General features: G+C 44.8%; 1 protein-coding gene across 1 annotated transcript in view; it reads left to right on the forward strand.

The window, feature by feature from the left end:
* nrg3a (neuregulin 3a) overlaps positions 1 to 19319 on the forward strand; it is a 288224-nt gene that overhangs the window by 242694 nt on the left and 26211 nt on the right. Inside the window, exon 4 of the mRNA XM_030379043.1 lies at positions 13991 to 14017. Within this exon, the coding sequence (XP_030234903.1) occupies positions 13991 to 14017 (27 nt within the window). The remainder of the gene's footprint in view (positions 1 to 13990; positions 14018 to 19319) is intronic.

Genomic DNA, 19319 nt, shown 5'->3' on the forward strand with positions numbered 1-19319 from the left:
TCACTTTTTATCTTTTTGGGAGTAATAATCTTAAGAGAGGGATTGGATGTATACACATTGGCAGGGTTTTCTCTGAAGTTTATTTGTATTGGGGAATAGTCAACATCAATACGATGCAATGTGTTCTCTCTTCAGCTCTCCAAGGAAATAACCGGGCAAACACTGAGAATCCCTTGAGTTGATCTAAAGTCACGTACGGGCCAGGTCTTATAACTCATCATGACGAGCTGGTGACTGATCAGAAATGTACAGCGGCTTCAGTGTAGCAAAGCAATGCAATCTCATAGAAACTGTGGCACTTGCTGATTGTCCCTCAATCTTTGTTCCATGAAGGTACATACGGAACTCAGTCAGTGTGGATTTCTCTCTCGTCTATCTCAAATTATACACTGCTATGGCAAACGAAAAACTAAGGGAATTAATTTACAATGGAGGGACACACCCAATTAGAATGTCCTGATCTATAGTACACATTGTGTCAAACCTCACAGATGGACAGATATGGGGGGGGGGGGGGGGAGATGAAATTTCCATTTCAAGACAACATTTTAATTCAGGCTCTCTATCATCTCGATGGGGATCTGATTTCATGCGCGACAGGTTCTTGTCTGCAGCGCTCTGCAGACAATATCAAGGCAGCGTAGCACACAGTGTTGATTCACAGAGAGGCATGCGCCCCACTTTCCACGTGTGCCCCTGTGTGTGCCGCATAGCAATACAGGATAGCCATAAAAGGTGTGATTCCCGAGCTACAACCGTGGTTTGATTGTACACAGTTGCCTCACATTGTGTCCCGTTCACATTGTAACGCATCAGCCCTGCTATAGAGCAACACGTACTACAGGCATAGGACTAAGCCTTGAGCCTACACTGGGGCGTGTCTCGCCTCAGAACGTCGATGGCCACCACTAATACATGGCTGCTTCACTTGAAACATGCATGATGGATGGAATGCATATCATGGAACCAGAGCTGTTTCTGGTTGATTAAGAGAGCATACTCTATTGGCTGGTGATATAGATATCATATTTATTTATTGACCAACACACACTGAGCTGGGCTTTATGGAAAGGTATTAGAGCATTACCCAATGTTGTTTTTGTCGCAGCATGCAGAGATTATTCAGAGAGATTTATTATCGCTACTCTCCGTTGCCATGGCAGGTGTATTGTACCTTGTGGATTGCTTTATTAAAACCCAGCATGTCCCGTTGTGACTGGGAGTGCTCACTGCACAGGATCTGTCAGTGTGTGTGTGTGTGTGTGTGTGTGTGTGTGTGTGTGTGTGTGTGTGTGTGTGTGTGTGTGTGTGTGTGTGTGTGTGTGTGTGTGTGTGTGTGTGTGTGGGTGGGTGGGTGGGGGGGGGGGGGGTGTGTGTGTGTGTGTGTGTGTGTGTGTGTGTGTGTGTGTGTGTAGAATTTAAAAGCAGTTGCTTTGCGTATTATTAGAATTTTTTATGCACTTCAATTATTCTGTTTTGGGTATTTCTTCATTGTTCAATGTAAGTCGCTTCGGACAAAAGCGTCCAAAATGGAATGTAGGCTAATGTTATGTATGTTTGTAAATGTATTTATGAATGTATGTTAGTAAGTGTGCATTTGTGTGAGTGTGTGTTTGTATATGTGTGTGTTTCTGTGTGTGTGTGTGTGTGTGCGCGCATGCGTGCGTGTGTGCATGTACGTGTGCTACTTGCACAGTAGACTTGGGACCTAGTACCTCCTTTGCGCTTAAAGACTATTGGCAAGGGACTGGATTATGGCTTAGAAAAGCACGAACAACTCATTGGCTCTCGCGTTCATACCAAATGTGGGAGGGGAGCCAAACCCCAGCAAGTGGGAGATAGATAAGAAACTGTCATGGGGTGCAGGCGTGCCTTGTCTGATAGCGCTGATGCCAAAGCTGGGAAATGTAGTCTTGAGATGATCTCTGGGTGGCTAAACCATTTGTCTTCTCCAATACGTTGTGATTCCTACCTGTACTTTCGCCTGACACTCATTGTTTTCTCGATAATTATCATGCAATCATTCCACACTGCATAAGGCCAGTTTCCAAGCATCGAAGGCCTAAATAAACGATAAGAAGAGATATTTCTTGTTTCCAGGGTTGGGGGTCAAGGCGTGTGAAATCTATGTCTAACTGCTTGCTGTGATCTATGAATCAAAACAACTTTGATGAATCCAAATAACATTTGTATCTTTAACCCTCATAGGGTGTTCGTTTTTTTTGTTACACAGGAGGTGCTGCTGGGTCTGGTGGACCCATTGCATTTTAGGCCTTTTCATTCAACATAATCTAACTTTTTTTTTAAATACTCACCAAATGGTTACTTCAACCCAATTGCAAGTAATATAAACAACACATGTTAAATTTGTTCCCTTTACCTTTGTTAAATCACATTTATGAATAGAGGTGACACTCGTTTTTGTTTATTTTCGTATTAGCGTGTAATAAAATAAGGAAATGCATCATAAAACAGGCATAACTGGGAAATTATCAACATCATTAGAAATTGAAACATACTCAATCTGTCTGAACAACACATTAAAGCCTTTGAACACAGCCATTATACGTATATCAGTCTATACCACACATGAGGGGCAGAGTCTCACTGTGTGTGTATTGCATGTGTTTTTTTTGCACTGGTTGCATGTATATTGTGTTTTATATTATTATGTATTATGTATATTGTGTATTTGTCTTTTACGTTTCGGAGCTGGCTGATGCTGATCCTCCTCTTCAAACTCAGTGTCAGACTCTGAATTTTCAGAAATGTTATCCTCACTTTCTGAAACTGTTTCCTCTGCATCACCATCAAAACCCTCTGTCTCTTCAAATATCAACTGTAAGGCAGTCTGAACAGAAAATCGCTTTGCCATCTTGATCAATTGTGGTACACACACACACACACACACACACACACACAACCACACACACACACACACACACACACACACACACACACACACACACACACACACACACACACACACACACACACACACACACACACACACACAGAGGAAGAAGGGAAAATGAGGGTGCACAGAACCTATGATTTCCACACTTAAACTAGCTCCGGGTCCACTGGACCCGAACACCCTGTGTGTAATATAAATGTGATGGGGGGGTATACAGGGGGGGGGTCCTTGAAAATGTTTTCTGATTTATGTTCCTCACAGAAAATGAGCCAAAGCCAATGAATCTTAATTCAAAAAAATAATTATTTGTATCACTTTTATAAAGCTAAAAACTGAAAACGGGTCCCACAGACCCGAACACCTTATGAGGGTTAAAAACCTTTTTTGAGTGTTGCTGAACTCCATGTGGACAAATAACAAAATAATATTATATGTGTGTGTAGGTACCTGTGTGCGTGCGTGCATGCATGTGTACGTGCGTGCGTGCGTGTGCGTGCGTGTGTGTGTGCGTGTGTGCATGCGTGCGTGCATAGTGAAGACTGTTTCACCATGCTTGTCTATTGCTGGGTAATGGAACTAAGCATTGAAAGTCAATTGCATTCATAATATCTAACTCACAGCAGAGCTAATATGGAATCAGCTACTGGGCCTGTACCCTGCAAGCTCTCCATCAGACCCAGAGATTCAATAAAACAGGAAATAATTCTCATATGAATAAAATTCTAAGGCCGTCTTTCCCAAAGAGAGAGAGGAAGAGAGCAGGAGAAAGAAGCGATCCTATTAGTTACCCTAATTGCTTTTTAGACAAACCCATTACACACTAACCCACTAAAGCTTTAAAGAAGAGACCATTCCATGATATTTGCCTGAAAATAGTAAACTGAGGCCCAGGCATGGCCTTTGCCTCCCGTCTCACCGCCACATTGGACACGTACACAATGCAGGGATAGCGAGGAAATAAAAGGAAGTTCCCATTGAGCGGTAACGATTTCATGTCAGCCGGTCGCCCCGGTGAGAGGCAGGAAATCCTCCCCTTCATCCTCACCGACAGGAAAGGGTCTGGACAGGAGGAGAGGAGGGTTAAGACACAATGGAAGTAAAACAACCCACATAGCGGTTCATTCTGTACAACATCTCCATTATGCTCTTTTAAATATCTCTCTCTGAGCCCTGCATCCAGGGACTGATCTACACACACACACACACACACACACACACACACACACACACACACACACACACACACACACACACACACACACACACACACACACACACACACACACACACACACACACACACACACTAATGGACCTGTATAGCCTAATTTACAGTGATGCATGGCTCTTGTCATCTGGTTGTTACCAAAGAATATTCCGGCGCTATGCAGATTACCCATTTGTGTCAGGGTGGCGGCACTTTAGAGGAGTCATTGTTTTGCTGTTTAGTGCCCCCCCGCCCGCCGTCCCCGACCCCTTCAAGGTAAAGTGATAACTCATGCATTCTAGCGCGCGGAATGGGGCTTTGGTGGTCTTTATATATCCTAAAGGCTCTCATTCTTTGTCGTCGTTCTCCCTTGTCTGTTTATTTCCCCCAAATGTTTGTATATCATTCCCTCTTCCCTCCCTCATTTCTCTCTCTCTCTCTCTCTCTCACTCTCTCTCTCTCTCTCTCTCTCTCTCTCTCTCTCTCTCTCTCTCTCTCTCTCTCTCTCTCTCTCACTCTCTCTCTCTCTCTCTCTCTCTCTCACTCTCTCTCTCTCTCTCTCTCTCTCTCTCTCTCTCTCTCTCTCTCTCTCTCTCTCTCTCTCTCTCTCTTTTCATTGTGATCATTAGCAGCAGACGGTAGAGCAGCATGGTCTGCCAGCCCATTCTCTGTTACTCAGAGCCCCCTCCCAGGGCTCATGTGTGTCCGGCCACCGTCTGCGCTTGACAGCAGACGTGTCCCATGTCTCCCCTGGACGTCGCGGCCTTTATATATATTATTTATACGTTGAAGCCAGGTGTTGGTCACCCGACCCCAGTGCCGTTCCCGCTTTCTTCCTTCTTGTGCGTCTGCGTCCGCTCGTCGTTTTCACGCGATTAACACCCAGGGAAGTGCTGAGTCATGGTTTGTTCGTATCCGCAGACCAGGCCGTTCATATATTTCCATTTCCATCTCCATTTAGGGCATTTAGCAGACGCTTTTATCCAAAGCGACTTACAATAAGTACATTTGTCAGAAGAAGGTTAAACAACAATATATCGCTGTCGGTACAGTACGGATGTCCATAGAACCAAGTTCAAAGCTCTAACAATCGCTAGGTTAACCCATTCCCTGTGTACAACAAAGGTAGCGAGTCAGTCAGCAACATCCCCCTGAAGCCCCCGTATAGATATCAGTCTACCCACAGCTAGATCTATTCATCTACACACATCTGTAGATATGTATCAGACACGCCTCATGCACTGGGAGGCCTTCTGTCTGTCTTCCCCATCTGTATCCATCTCCTGCCAGCTCTCTCTCTGCCAACACCCCCCCCCCCCCCCCCCCCCCCAGACGAAGGGGGCCGGTGTCCAAGGGAATGATGACACAGGGCTGTGGATCTGCTCCATCCAACTCTGGCCCTACTCCAAGCACATCCAGTACAGAGAGAGAAACAAGGGTCCCCGGACAGGGATAGCGCCTGAAAAGGGGTCAACGCGTCGGCCCCCCGGCCCGAGGCCCTGATAGGACATGGGAGCGACATTCGAGAGCCCGTTCCAAACACCAGCGGTCTGGTCCGAGGCGGTTTGTTGCCGATGGTTTACCGTGTTCTGGAGGCTGTGCAGTGGTCCCCAAGCGGCGGCGGCGGCGGCGGCGGCGGCGGCGGCTGAGACACCCCAGGCTCTACTTCATGTCCTACCTCGCTGTCTGACTCAGTGGTCTGGGCGCGAGCGCTGCCTAAGGGGACGAGTCAATCGTCCAGTCCAGATGGTGGACTCTGGGAAGAACACGTAATCTGGGCATGGTTTTCACTTTGTAAACCTGGAATCAGCACCTCACCTTCACCTCGATTGGATGAAGAAGGGCCAGGGTAGGCTGGTAGGGGGGGGGGAGGGCCCCCTTCTGTCCGCGTGTCTTTTTCTTCAACTCCGTGCCTCCTATATGGTTAGGGTAAAGCGTTCTCTCTCTCTCGCTCTCTCTCTCTCTCTCTCGCTCTCTCTCTCGCTCTTCTCTGCATCTGGACGTTCGCAGATGGCCCCCTCCCATGGTTTTAGGCTAATTTCTGCTGTCATGTTATAATATAGGGTTTCATATGATGATGATTATGAGGAAGCTGTAACAGTGTAGTTAACCTTCATATTCCAGTTACCTCCGCCAGCTGAAAGTTTAGAATAGCTTATTTCACTATTTTATCTGTGATCGTTTGTTGGATGTGTGTGTGTTTGTTGATTTGTGTGTGTATGTGTGTGTGTGTGTGCGTGTGTGTGTGTGTGTATGTATGTTCGTCCCATTATTACATGCTAAAATCATGTGCTAAAATGTGCTAAAATCCAATTAATTGATCCCTAATCCACACTTTCCGTGACCTTGGCAACATGGTTTAAATCAACACATGTTAAGGTATAGGGAGACGTCTTTTGTTTCTACCAGTACAGATGAACATATATATATATATATATTTATTTTTCGTTGAGATTGATAGTACCTGTATTTGGCCCATCGCGAGCCTGGGGAATCTGTGCTCACCACGCATCAGTTGCACCTTTATAGCTACATTTATATCTCTAAAGTAAGACATTGATTAAATCTTCAAAGTCTTGTCAAGGTAGCGGTGGGAGAAGGATTGCATGTTTGGCACTAGATTCTGGAGAAGAAGGAGCTGCCTCCCCTCATCCGGCCGCATCAGAACAGTGAATGGAATGGATCTTCTGACAATTCCTCAGATTACACCGTACAATAGTGGAACTGTGTGATTCATTCAAGGAGATGGGTGGAGGGGGAGCCTCGGACCACCTGGGGAAACTCTGATTGATGTGGCGCAAGATCACATATCTGTTATCACTAAGCGCTATATAAGAGTTGTCGTAATCAGAAGAAGCAGTAAGGCATAAAATCACAGCAATCGAGCAGGAATATCACAATATATATGCTGAGATTTAGATAATGTCATTTACACACTACATACATTCTGATGTGATTCACTCACAAGCTTTTATCCATGTTTATTAAACGGTCAGTTGACAGTCAAAATAAATGTAGGCATGTGTAGTGATATAATATGATGTATTTAACACGTAAGCAAAATAGCCAACACTTCCAATGTCAAAGGATGCTACAAAACAAAGGAATTGTGTTTTTAAGGGAACTCTGGGATTTGCAGTTTCAAAAAACAATTGTCCACAATCTCGCTGGATTGCCACTTCAATAACAATTCATGCAATCCTGATGGGGAGGACTACAGGGTAAAGCATCACAAAGTCAGCTGTTTCTCCTTCCCTCTCCGCTGTTATTATTGCTGTGTGAGCACAGGGGAAACCACCAATGGGATTTCAGTTGGTGGAATAATGTCTCTTCACTAGATGCTGTTGTTTTAACACCTCAAACAAACCAACCCAGTGTCTTGGGTTCGGTACATGAGTGTGCTTGTGTGTGTGTGTGTGTGTGTGTGTGTGTGTGTGTGTGTGTGTGTGTGTGTGTGTGTGTGTGTGTGTGTGTGTGTGTGTGTGTGTGTGTGTGGTGTGTGTGTGTGTGTGTGTGTGTGTGTGTGTGTGTGTGTGTGTGTGTGTGTGTGTGTGTGTGTGTGTGTGTGGGTGTGTGTGTGTGTGTGTGTGTGTGTGTGTGTATTATATTTTAATACTACTAACTAACAACCACTAATATATATAAAATCTACTTTTTAAAATGAATCTCAAAAGAAAAAGACAGTGTTTGAGGTACACATACAATTTATTCATTTATAAGTCATGTTAAAGTACAATAATGCATAAAAATGCATAACAATAGAGCCTGTGTAGCGCCCCGGAACACTGTAAAGAGGTCAGGGTTAAAGCCCCGAATGCCTTCACGTTCTAGAAACATCCCTGGTGGTATCGCTGACAGCTGGGGAAATCTGAATTAGGTCAGAGCTTTGGTGATGATCAAAGCCGAGGTATGAAGGATGATCTCGAACTTTGTGGCAGCTCACGCCGAACAACTGGTTTACCTCCTGGAACAACGGCTCTCTATAAATTCCCAGAGTCTGCATGTGTATGTTCTGACAGCAGTGTGTAATTGGGAGACACATGTTGGGTATTGGTTTGTAATTAGAGACTGTGCAATTATTCTCACCCTCTGTTATGAAACATTTTAATATGTAACGTGGGCTCCACTAATTATAAAAACTGCAGGTCTGTTTTTTTCAGACCTGCAGGGGAGGATTTTTTTCTTTTTAAATGATGGTATTGCGACTGTTTTTTAAATGAACAAAGTAATTATTTTGTTATGGTGTGTGTGAGTGTGTGTGTGTGTGTGTGTGTGTGTGTGTGTGTGTGTGTGTGTGTGTGCGTGCGTGCGTGCGTGCGCGCGCGTGCGCGCGTGTGTGTGTGTGTGTGTGTGTGTGTGTGGGGGGGGGGGGGGTTGGCTTTCCTAAATCTTGTACACAAAGCAGTAGGTCGCCAGATGGGGCTAGGGATTAGGAGAGAAACAATATTGCATTAAATTATGAGTTATTCCCTTACTACCAATCCAGAGCATTGTCAAAGAAAAACACTGTTGCCTGGGGGCTAGTTGTAGAGAGCTAAGGCAGAAGTCAAAAACACACACGCCACACACAAACAGACAAACACACACACACACACACACACACACACACACACACACACACACACACACACACACACACACACACACACACACAGACACACTGACACATACACACACACACCCTATTTTGTCAAACTATTCATGAGACTGACTCACAAAGTTTTTTTTATTTGAGTTTTATAGGAGTAGATTGACAGCTATGAATTAATAAAACTAAATAAATAATAATACAAAAAGCCAACGTCATGCTGTGCTGACACTTTCATCAGACTACCGTAATTCTTTGAGTTGACATTGCTGGAATATGTTACCAATGCAGAAAAGGTTCAAGTTGATGATGAGGGCGTGAGGTGCCCTGTTTTAAGGGCCTACCTGGTGAGCTTCAGCAGCGTATGCCAAAATCGCTGTGGATTGTGTGGCTCCCGCCCAATGAAGTCTTTAGGTGCGGCCACACCAGACGCGTATCTCGCGTAATTTTTACGCGAGATACGTGCGTAAAATGTTGCTTGACCATTTTGTGTCAAAAATGGTCGCATACGCGCCATACGCGCCATACGCGCCTACGTCACTCGCCAAGATGAGTCCATGTCCATGCAAGTGAACGAGCGTTCCCTCTTCGTCATAACTATCAAACCAAACATCCTTCACCAGGCTCCCTCTTCGTCATAACTATCAAACCAAACATCCTTCACATTCACCGAGCGAACATTATGAAAGTAAAATGCACATTTCTCGCCAGAAATGTTTCCATAAAAGCATTTAATGGCGTAACTATGTTACTATTTCCACACAGAATAAAGAAAGATGTCGGCCGTATGCTTCTGTCCAAGCTCACTACTCTCTGCCAGTGACGTCGGGTCAAGCTCAACGCTGATTGGGCAACGCGGCTAATCGTCATGCGTATGAGCGTAAAAAGTTACATATTTTGAACTCTTGAAATGTACGCGATATACGCGCGTATAGCGCGTATAGCGCGTAAATATACGCGCCTCATACGCGCGTTACGCGCGTAAAATGTTGCTTATACGCGTGAAACGCGTAATATGCGCGTAAACCAATGGTTCCCTATGGAAAAAATGGCGATTTTATACGCAAAGTACGCGAGATACGCGTCTGGTGTGGCCGCACCTTTAGAGCAGGGTAGTACATGAGAGCAAGCCAGAGGGGTGTACTTAAACTCCAGAGTACCTGAAATGGAAAAACAAAGGGCTGCCTCCCTGTGAAATGAGTAGTTTGATTCAGACAGTTAAAGGTCTCATTTGTGATGTTTATTTTAAATTACACTTATTTTCGGATTACAGAAAGTGTCTATTCTTTGGCTTAAACCATAAAAATAATGTTTGTTCATTTGTGCACCATGTGCAGACACAAACACACACACACACACACACACACACACACACACACACACACACACACACACACACACACACACACACACACACACACACACACACACACAATGATTTCATTTTTGTCCGGAGCACACAATAACTATAATGATGATTTACAGACCAACAGTTTTTATAATTGAGGGAACGTGTCAGAAAGAGGAATTGATTGAAGAATGGTGAGGGACCAGACCACATATCCACCTGTGTGTTCAGTCCTGCAGGTGTCTTGTCCTCACATAGGAGGCAGAGAGAGAGGGCACTCTGACCATTAAAAAGCTGATGCCATTTGGAATCGCTAGTAGTATTCATTAGTAGTCATTTTAGATTTGTGTTGTGGATCTTATACATTTCCCTGACATAATAATATTCATGTTGACGTCATGTTTGATATAATAAACACTACCATTCAAAAGCTTGGGGTCACCCAGGCAATTTCATGTTTTCCATGAAAATGCACACTATTAAACAGTTCTCAACTGTGCTAACATAATTGCACAACGGTTTTCTAATCACCAATTAGGGTTTTAGCTCGATTAGCTAAACAATGTACCATTAGAACACAGGAGTGATTGTTGCTGGAAATGGGCTTCTGTACACCCATAGATATTTATCAGCCGTTCCAGCTATAATAGTCATTTACCACATTAACAATGTCTAGATTGTATTCCTGATTAATTTTATGTTATCCGCATTGAAATTAGAATTTTCTTTTTGCTTTTCTTTCAAAAGTATGGACATTTGTAAGTGAGCGGTGTATTCTTTTTTTTAACTTAATTCACGCTGCCTACTTATTCAAATAATTCACGATAAAATGTAAATTTAAGGAATATTGTTCATAAATCAAAATCTGTAAATAAAAATATATAATTGCTTAGTTTACTGCTACGAAAGTGGTGCTCCTATTCAAATGTGAGAAATCCAGACATTAAAACATGACACATGATCAGACAGCAGACTCGGGCGGCCCTCATCCTAGCATTCATTAGTCACATTTACTGTACATTCATCCACCCTATCTCTGTATACTGCACTCCACTGCTGGTATGAACTAGCATTATCCTTCCCTCCCCAACGTCACCAAGGCCATCTGTCAACACATCACCCCCCCAACCTGAGTGAGACATCCCTCCAGCTGAGAGCAGCCAGAGCTCTCTCTGAAGACACTGCAACGTGCTGAGTGCTTCCAGAGAACCCACCCACATTGCAATTAGTACATTGAAAATAAATAAAAGTGTGTACTCTAATTGGTACACACTTGGATAATAATGCAGAGGCCAAACAGAGATTGGTAAACCAGCGTTGCTGCTAAGCAAGGATGTTTTACCAATCTGGCCATGTGTCCCTGTGAGAGCATCTCTTTGTCACCCAAAGGCTTCATCCTAGGAAGTCACCTGTGTGTGTGTGTGTGTGTGTGTGTGTGTGTGTGTGTGTGTGTGTGTGTGTGTGTGTGTGTGTGTCTGTGTGTCTGTGTGTGTGTGTGTGTGTGTGTGTGTGTGTGTGTGTGTGTCTGTGTGTGTCTGTGTCTGTGTCTGTGTCTGTGTGTGTGTGTGTGTGTGTGTGTGTGTCTGTGTCTGTGTCTGTGTGTGTGTGTGTGTGTGTGTGTGTGTGTGTGTGTGTGTGTGTGTGTGTGTGTGTGTGTGTGTGTGTGTGTGTGTGTGTCTGTGTGTGTGTGATGCCATACGGGGAGGAAGGCCTGGGGGGCAGGAATATGCATCCTGTTGTGTTACTTCCTCTCCCTATGGAGGACATCACGCACACACGGAAAGACGCAGACACACACAGCCTATACTCACGCATACACACACACAACAATCACACATTCAATTATTAGACATTGGATCAATTTAAAGAAACCAATTACTGTAATTGGTAAGCTTAAACACCCTGGCATTGAAGCAAATGAATTAATTCAACATAACCATGCATATTATCAAAGAAGTGTTGAATATGAATAGCTGTGATTACCCAAGGGGAATGATTATGCAGCAGAGACAGTGGGGGGCCAACGGTCAGAAATTAGGAGTCTGCTTCAGAAATATGATCAGTAGCGACCGGTGGGACGTTTTAACCTCCGCCTTCCCGTAAAGCAGGGGACAACACAACAGTGACCAAAACGCTTTAGACCCTATCTCTAGGTGGACAAGGTGTTCTGTGAATATCAATTGACCCATGTGTCTGCATAAGTCAAGCTCTTTTAATGTGTTTGTGTCTATTCTTGCCTGTTTGCATTGACTTTCTGGCAGTGTTGAGTGCTAGATGCTAACGATGTTGTCTAACCAGCGATTCTCACCCCAAAATGTTTTTTTGCTGGTGCAATGATTTTTGAATGCATCATTTTACAGCAGCTTATAAAAAGGGATAAATGTTCGCGTGAATAATTTCTTCAGAATTGCCCTTCTCTCCGACCTTTACATGGTTAAAGGCACATTGATGCTCTGCTTTTTGCCATTGTACAGGTTCAGCGGTTTTCTTGGTCATCACGGTCTAGTTGAAAATGGACTGCATTTATACAGCACTTTTCTAACCAGAGGCCACTCAAAGTGCTTTACAATATTACCTCACATTCACCTATTCATGCACACATTCACACACCGACGGTGACGTCAGCCATGCAAGGCGACAGCCTTATCCCGCTCTACTCCCTGAGCCATATGCCGCCCCTAGTTGACATTTGAAACCTGTCCCGATGCCTCATCGACTTCTTCAACCTGAGATGACGAGATACAAAAAATGGAAACGAAAGAAAGAGCGGGGAAACAATCTCCCTGTGCTATTGCTCCTCTCCCGTCCACATCCCGACGCCGGCGTTCCCTTCTGTCTTTCCCAATTTTTTCCGCGGGAAAACACATGTAGAAGGCTGAGAGAGGTCCACAGGTCAACGCCAAAGTGAAAAATGATCGGCTTCCACCGCCCGGCTAACACAGTGTGATAAGGTGGGGTGGGGGAGGGGTGACACGGAGGTGGAGGTGGGGGCGGGGGGATGGGGGACCTTGTCAGGAGATAAGGGCACCTAGACACGAGACAGGCTGAACCTTAAGGCGCGGGGCGGGCCGGCGGAGGAAGGTTGCCGTGGTGAAGGGGCAAAAGTGGGACTCCTTCTTTATCGGATCCATCACTTATCTCTCCTGTCTGCTCTACATCGATGCCATAATGGTGCAGCTGTATCATAGGGTGTTGCGGGGATGAATGGCGCTGTCAAACAATTATGGACGCAAACATGGCAACTTGATACAAAAACTGCACAAATAAACACAACTAATCGGTTTCAGGAGTGTAAACGCGATGCATAAACGATCGTAATAGAGTGATACAATGCACTACTGACTCATACTTCTGTTTTTACAATATTTGAATGCTGGATTTCTTTGGCTGAGGTTCGATGTGTGTAGTGTGTTGTGTGTTGTGTATTCTGTGTGTTGTGTATTCTGTGTGTTGTGTGTTCAGTGTGTGTAGTGTGTAATATGTTGTGTGTTCAGTCTGTTGGGTGTTGAGTGTGGTGTCTTCAGTCTGTGTTGTGTGTTCAGTGTGTGCGTTGTGTTTGCAGTGTGGGTTGTGTGTTCAGTGTGTTGTGTGTGGAGTGTGTTGTGTGTTGAGTGTGTGTAGTGTGTTCAGCGTGTATAGTGTGTTGTGTGTCGTGTGTAGTTTGTTGTGTGTTGCGTGTGCGTTGCACGGGCGTGTCAGCTCTAAGGGAGCTGCGCCTCCCTCAGCCCTCTGATGTCGTGTGACAGAGAGGGAGCGAGCCGATATAGTTGCTTACACAAACAACAGCCAGACAGCAGACAGTAATCCATATATGCATGCTGACACTGCACCCACATATTGTTTTTAATAACTTATTGTGTCTCCATCTCTCTCCCCCTCCCTCACCCTGCCTCTCCCTATTACACTCTTTTCTCCCCATGTGCTGAACCAGAAGATCACTTGGGCATTGAATTCATGGGTAAGTGAAGTTGGATTTTTTTAAATTCTGTTTTCCCATCTGTTTGACTCACATGCATATAGGAGTGGCACTGCATCGACATGGATAAAAATAAATAAATACAGGATAATAATGAATAATGAATAAATGAAGAGAGTCCATTACTAAGCATGCAACATTGAGTCACACACATAATCATCCTTTAAATTGTGGACCAGATGTAAAGCCATTGATGAACTATGACAGAGATACAAAGGACATTGGGGCCACGGCACACATCGACACCCAGCTGTTCAGCAATTCATTTATGCAGCTCCTTCGGCACATTAATGTGTGTTTTGTATGTGCGTATTGCTTTTCTCTCATCTTCTATTCAGTTTCCTGTCACTAGCTCTCCAACTCTCCTTTTTCTCTCTCTCTCTCTCTCTTGTTCCCTATTTAAAGCACTTGCTGGTAAAGCGTCCTTCCAAATCACTAATATACTGCTGTCTCCTTGGAAACAGGAGATTGTATATGATGTTGGCATTGTTACCAATGTTACCCCTCATTAGCATGTGTGTGTGTATGTGTAAGTGCGAGTTTTTGTATGTGTGCCTGCGTGCACCCATGCAATGCATGCATGGGTGCGTACATGAGTGTGTGCGAGTGTGCATCACGCATGAATGTGTCAATGGACGCTTGTTTGCCCTTGTAGCTATGGTAATCATGAGATGTGTGTGTGTTTGTATGTGTGTGTGTCTGTGTGTGTATTTGTGTGTGTGCGTGCGTTTGTGTGTGTGTGTGTGTGTGTGTGCGTGTGCGTGTGTGTGTGTGCGTGTGTGTGTGGCTGCTGGCTGTAACGTTGGCAATGACAGCATAGCATCGGTGGCTACCGACGGGGCTAGAGCAGGATGCTGAAGCTGGATCCCTCCATCCCATAATCAACACGGCCGCCGATGGTGCTTCTTCCATCTGCTTCATTAGAGCCGGGGTCCGGGGCCTTAGACGCTCGGACCCGAACCCCATTAGTGGTAGCGGCAGCTTCATTCTTTTAAGAGCAGGAAGACGAGGCTTCCTCTCAGCCTGATCTCTGCTCTCCCTGCTGAGCAGACAACAGACGCTTTCAGACAGGAAACCTCTCTTCAGACGTTTAATCCCAGTTCCTTTTTCACAGCTCTCTCTCTCTCTCTCTCTCTCTCTCTCTCTCTCTCTCTCTCTCTCTCTCTCTCTCTCTCTTTCTCTCTATATATATATATATATATATATATATATATATATATATACACATATATAGCAATCTCTATATACTAAATGGGATAGGGTTGGTGGGTTAGTGTTAACCATAACCCTGTTAAATATTGTGTTAACAAAAACCTTAGTTAACGTAACATTACCTGAGCTAACCTGAACACCATGAACACTATAGATAATTACTCTTACAACATAAGCTAACTGTTTACTCACTGTCAGTTATGCAACGAGTACTGCATTATCTAATGTTGATTAAGGGTTAGTTAATGTGAATTAATGGTAAATTAATGTACCCTTATTGTAAAGTGTTACCAATGTTATTAGCTTAAATTGCATTTCAGGCTTTCTATAAAAAGTGAATTGTGGCTGTGTTGTTTACAGGTCCTCTGATGCATAGTGTAATTAGTTGGATTAGAGTCTGCAATATTAGGCAAACCACTCATATTTAATGTCTTTCTCTCCGATTTGACTAAGAAGAGTATAAACTAAACTGAATGCAAAATATTTTGATACACAATCACACATTAATTCTTCCCTTGCAGCACTTATATACTCCTGAGAATAAGTCTCTAAATATTGGATTATACTTCTAGCACATTGAATTAAAGTCCATTGTCTTGGAGCAGACCCTTCACCATCATGAATTAATTCAAGGTCTGAATCTCTAAACTTACAGTCTGCCTTTCAGCAGCACATGAATTTCTGATTTCTTGGAACTCTTCGTCTCCACACTTCTTTGCATTGGTGTGTGAGCGCTGTGTCTTTCCAGTCACTCATCGTCACTCATCACTCAAATCAATATTTCCTTTCCATCTGAAATCAGTGAGCTCTGACTTGAATATGTTCTTGCCGGTTGTAAATCAGAGTCTGAAGAGAATGTTACAGGAAACGATTTATGCTGGGAGATGGATTTTAAATTGCGTTCTTTCCGACTATTCTGAGGGGCTATGATGTGAGTTTGTGTGTGTGTGTGTGTGTGTGTGTGTGTGTGTGTGTGTGTGTGTGTGTGTGTGTGTGTGTGTGTGTGTGTGTGTGTGTGTGTGTGTGTGTAAAACACACACACACACACACACATGATAAATGTAAATCACTCCAGCAAAAACATACTGATATGTTTAAATGTGTGTGAGCGTGTATGTGTGTATCCGGGAGTGTGTTCAGAAGTGTGTGGCTCTTGAAAGAAGCACCCAGTTAAGCACTTAATATTATTACGTTTTTCACACATTGAGTCTTGGCAGAGCCCTCCCTGTCTCCTCTTGACTTTTGCGACTTCATAATTGTGGAAAACATTTTTAGAAAACATTTGGCTGCATTAAATAAAGTATCTCTGCAGTGGCAGTGGTGTCGGCGTCGCACTCCGAGACGCTGAATATTCAGCCTCAGAAGCTAAATGAGGAACACAGAAGACAGATCATTAGAGCAGTGGCAGCCCCTGCAGGATCATCCCAGGCTGGGGACGCAGGGCGTAGCCGCAACGGCCTGCCACTGCAGTCTGGTGCCCCCTGTTGGAAGTGTTTTGATCCAAGCCCCAGACAGCAAACGTGGTTCATCCCTGGGGTGGCCCCCAGAGGCAGAGAGATGTACTATTAGCATCCAGCCCCGCGAGGCCACAGCTCACAACGATCCTACTACAGCAGAATACGCCCTCGATCCAACCGCAGACGTAGAGCAGCGAGGTGGGGGTGGAAGGTGCATCATGGCTGCTTCGGAGGCGATTGATTGTCGTAGGAGGACGCTCTGTTAATGAGGACACGTCCAGACGCCTCTAGATGTTCCCATTCACACATGCAGAGCCCATACATGAAATCTTCCGGAACATTGCAGGGACAGAATGCATGTGTGCGAGGGGCTCTAGTGGAGGTTTCAATAATGGCAGGACACGTTGGTAGAGGAAGAAGGCACTCTTTGATCATCTGAAACAAATGTCCCTTAAGGCTGGGCATCTAACCAGGGACCCTCTCCTGCATGCAGATAATAGAGCTGGAGCAGTCCAGCTGTCGTGCGCTTGTCTTCAAGCAGCAGAGTATGTGTTTTAGCCTAGTAGTGTTTATCCATCTACAAATACATGTAAAAGTCCCTCAACCAAACCCAACACAGTGATAGGGTCCTGCCCCCTTTCAGCAGCACAAGTCTGTCATGACAGGACTGCTTGTTCGATTAAAGATCAGGCTGGAAATAAATGGAGTGCATGTGGATAGACAAATAAAAATGTACACATGGCTGGCGCTTTTCACCAGTAGATGCACTCAACAGCACCACCTAATGGCTGCATATATGTTGACACACATATATCTTCTTGTGAAGATGAGCAGCTCAGCATACGGCTTTTCATGAGCTTTGTTTGGTTCTTTCTTTTGCCACTTCTGGTTCTCTTCTTGCTTCCCCCGTTACCTCAAGTTTTGTTCTTGCTCCTTTATGGTCTGACCTGAAACAACTCACAGACGATGCCGGTCTGGAGAGCAACGGTTCATGCCGTTGCAGCATATTGTAGTTTGTGTCTCCAGGCCAGTGGTGCGGACTGAAGACACCGTGCCTGGCCTCTGAGTCAGCAAGCCTCCAGGCACCGCTTCAACTAGTCTTTGCACTTTGAGTGCATGTGTGCGTGCTTATGTGTGTGTGTATGCGTGTGTGGGTTGGGGCGGGGGGGGTCTGTGTGTGGTGCGTCTGTGTGTGGTGTGTGTGTGTGTGTGTGTGTGTGTGTGTGTGTGTGTGTGTGTGTGTGTGTGTGTGTGTGTGTGTGTGGGTGTGTGTGTATGTATGTGTGTGTGTGTGTGTGTGTGTGTGTGTGTGTGTGTGTGTGTGTGTGTGTGTGTGTGTGTGTGTGTGTGTGTGTGTGTGTGTGTGTGTGTGAGTGTATGCGTGTGCATGTGTTTGTTTGTGTGTGTGCTTGCATGCGTTTATGGCATGCCTGCGTGTCTCTGTTTATGTGAGAGAATTTATCAGTGTGTGTGTGTGTGTGTGTGTGTGTGTGTGTGTGTGTGTGTGTGTGTGTGTGTGTGTGTGTGTGTGTGTGTGTGTGTGTGTGTTTGTGTTTTGTGAGAGAGTATGCCCGTATTAGACTGTGTGTGGGCGTGTATGTGTGTGTGCGTCCAATGCGTCTGATGATCATTACCTGGGGATGTTTAGGGAGTAACGATCTCAGTATGAATGCTCTCAGGCGATCACTGCTCAGCTCTAGTGAGGTGTGCAGATCTGTGGAACACCCTAACACTGGCCATCATTGCTTCACACTCTTAAGAACATTGAGCTTGTCTCTTCATCACCCTGGTGAAAACACTATTCAAAGATGACCCAGCATCACTCAACAACCCAAGGATGTTTAAAAAAGAAGGCTTCATGCTACCAATGACTTCTTCTCTCTTTCTTTCTTTGTCCGAAACCCTTCATCCGTTTCCATTCAAGCGCGGTGAAGTTTGACCTACAGGTCTCTAGCTAACTCTGAACGCTGCCATTAGGCACTCAGGTCTGCTCATAGGCCAGATCTTTAAAGCCAAAGGAATACACAGTATGACCTCTGACCCTGAATGGAACTCTCTCACTCTAAAATGATCTTTCTCTCACTCTCTTTTCCATTTGTATTGATATATTCTCATAAAGAGAGTGTGTGTTGCTACACTGTGTTGGTCAGTCTACGGTCTGGTCCTGTGTGTGGATACAGTTTTACGTAGTGATTTCCTTTTCCCACTCTCTTAGTCCTCATGTCTTCACCCTGAATCTCTGCCCTCTATTCCCCTTCCTTTAATCCAATTTCTCATTTTTTACAACTTCGACTTGCACCCTCGCTCATTCTCTGGCCATTCAGTATCCTATGGGGGAAGCCAGAATCTCTTTCTAATGGTATAATTATGTCTAACGAGCCCATTTGATGATTCAGGCTGATTAGGGGGCATCAAAACAACTCTTCCTCCAAACACGAGACAGAGAGACAGAGAGAGAGGGAGAGAGAGAGGGAGAGGGAGAGGGCGAGGGAGAGTGATAGAGAGAGGGAAAGACAGAGAGAAAGGGAGAGGGAGGGACAGAGAGAGAGGGAGAGGGAGAGACGGAGATAGAGGGAGAGACAGAGACAGAGGAGAGGGAGAGGAGTTTGTACAGC

Source organism: Gadus morhua, chromosome 15 (assembly GCF_902167405.1).
Source record: "Gadus morhua chromosome 15, gadMor3.0, whole genome shotgun sequence".
Taxonomy (NCBI): domain Eukaryota; kingdom Metazoa; phylum Chordata; class Actinopteri; order Gadiformes; family Gadidae; genus Gadus; species Gadus morhua.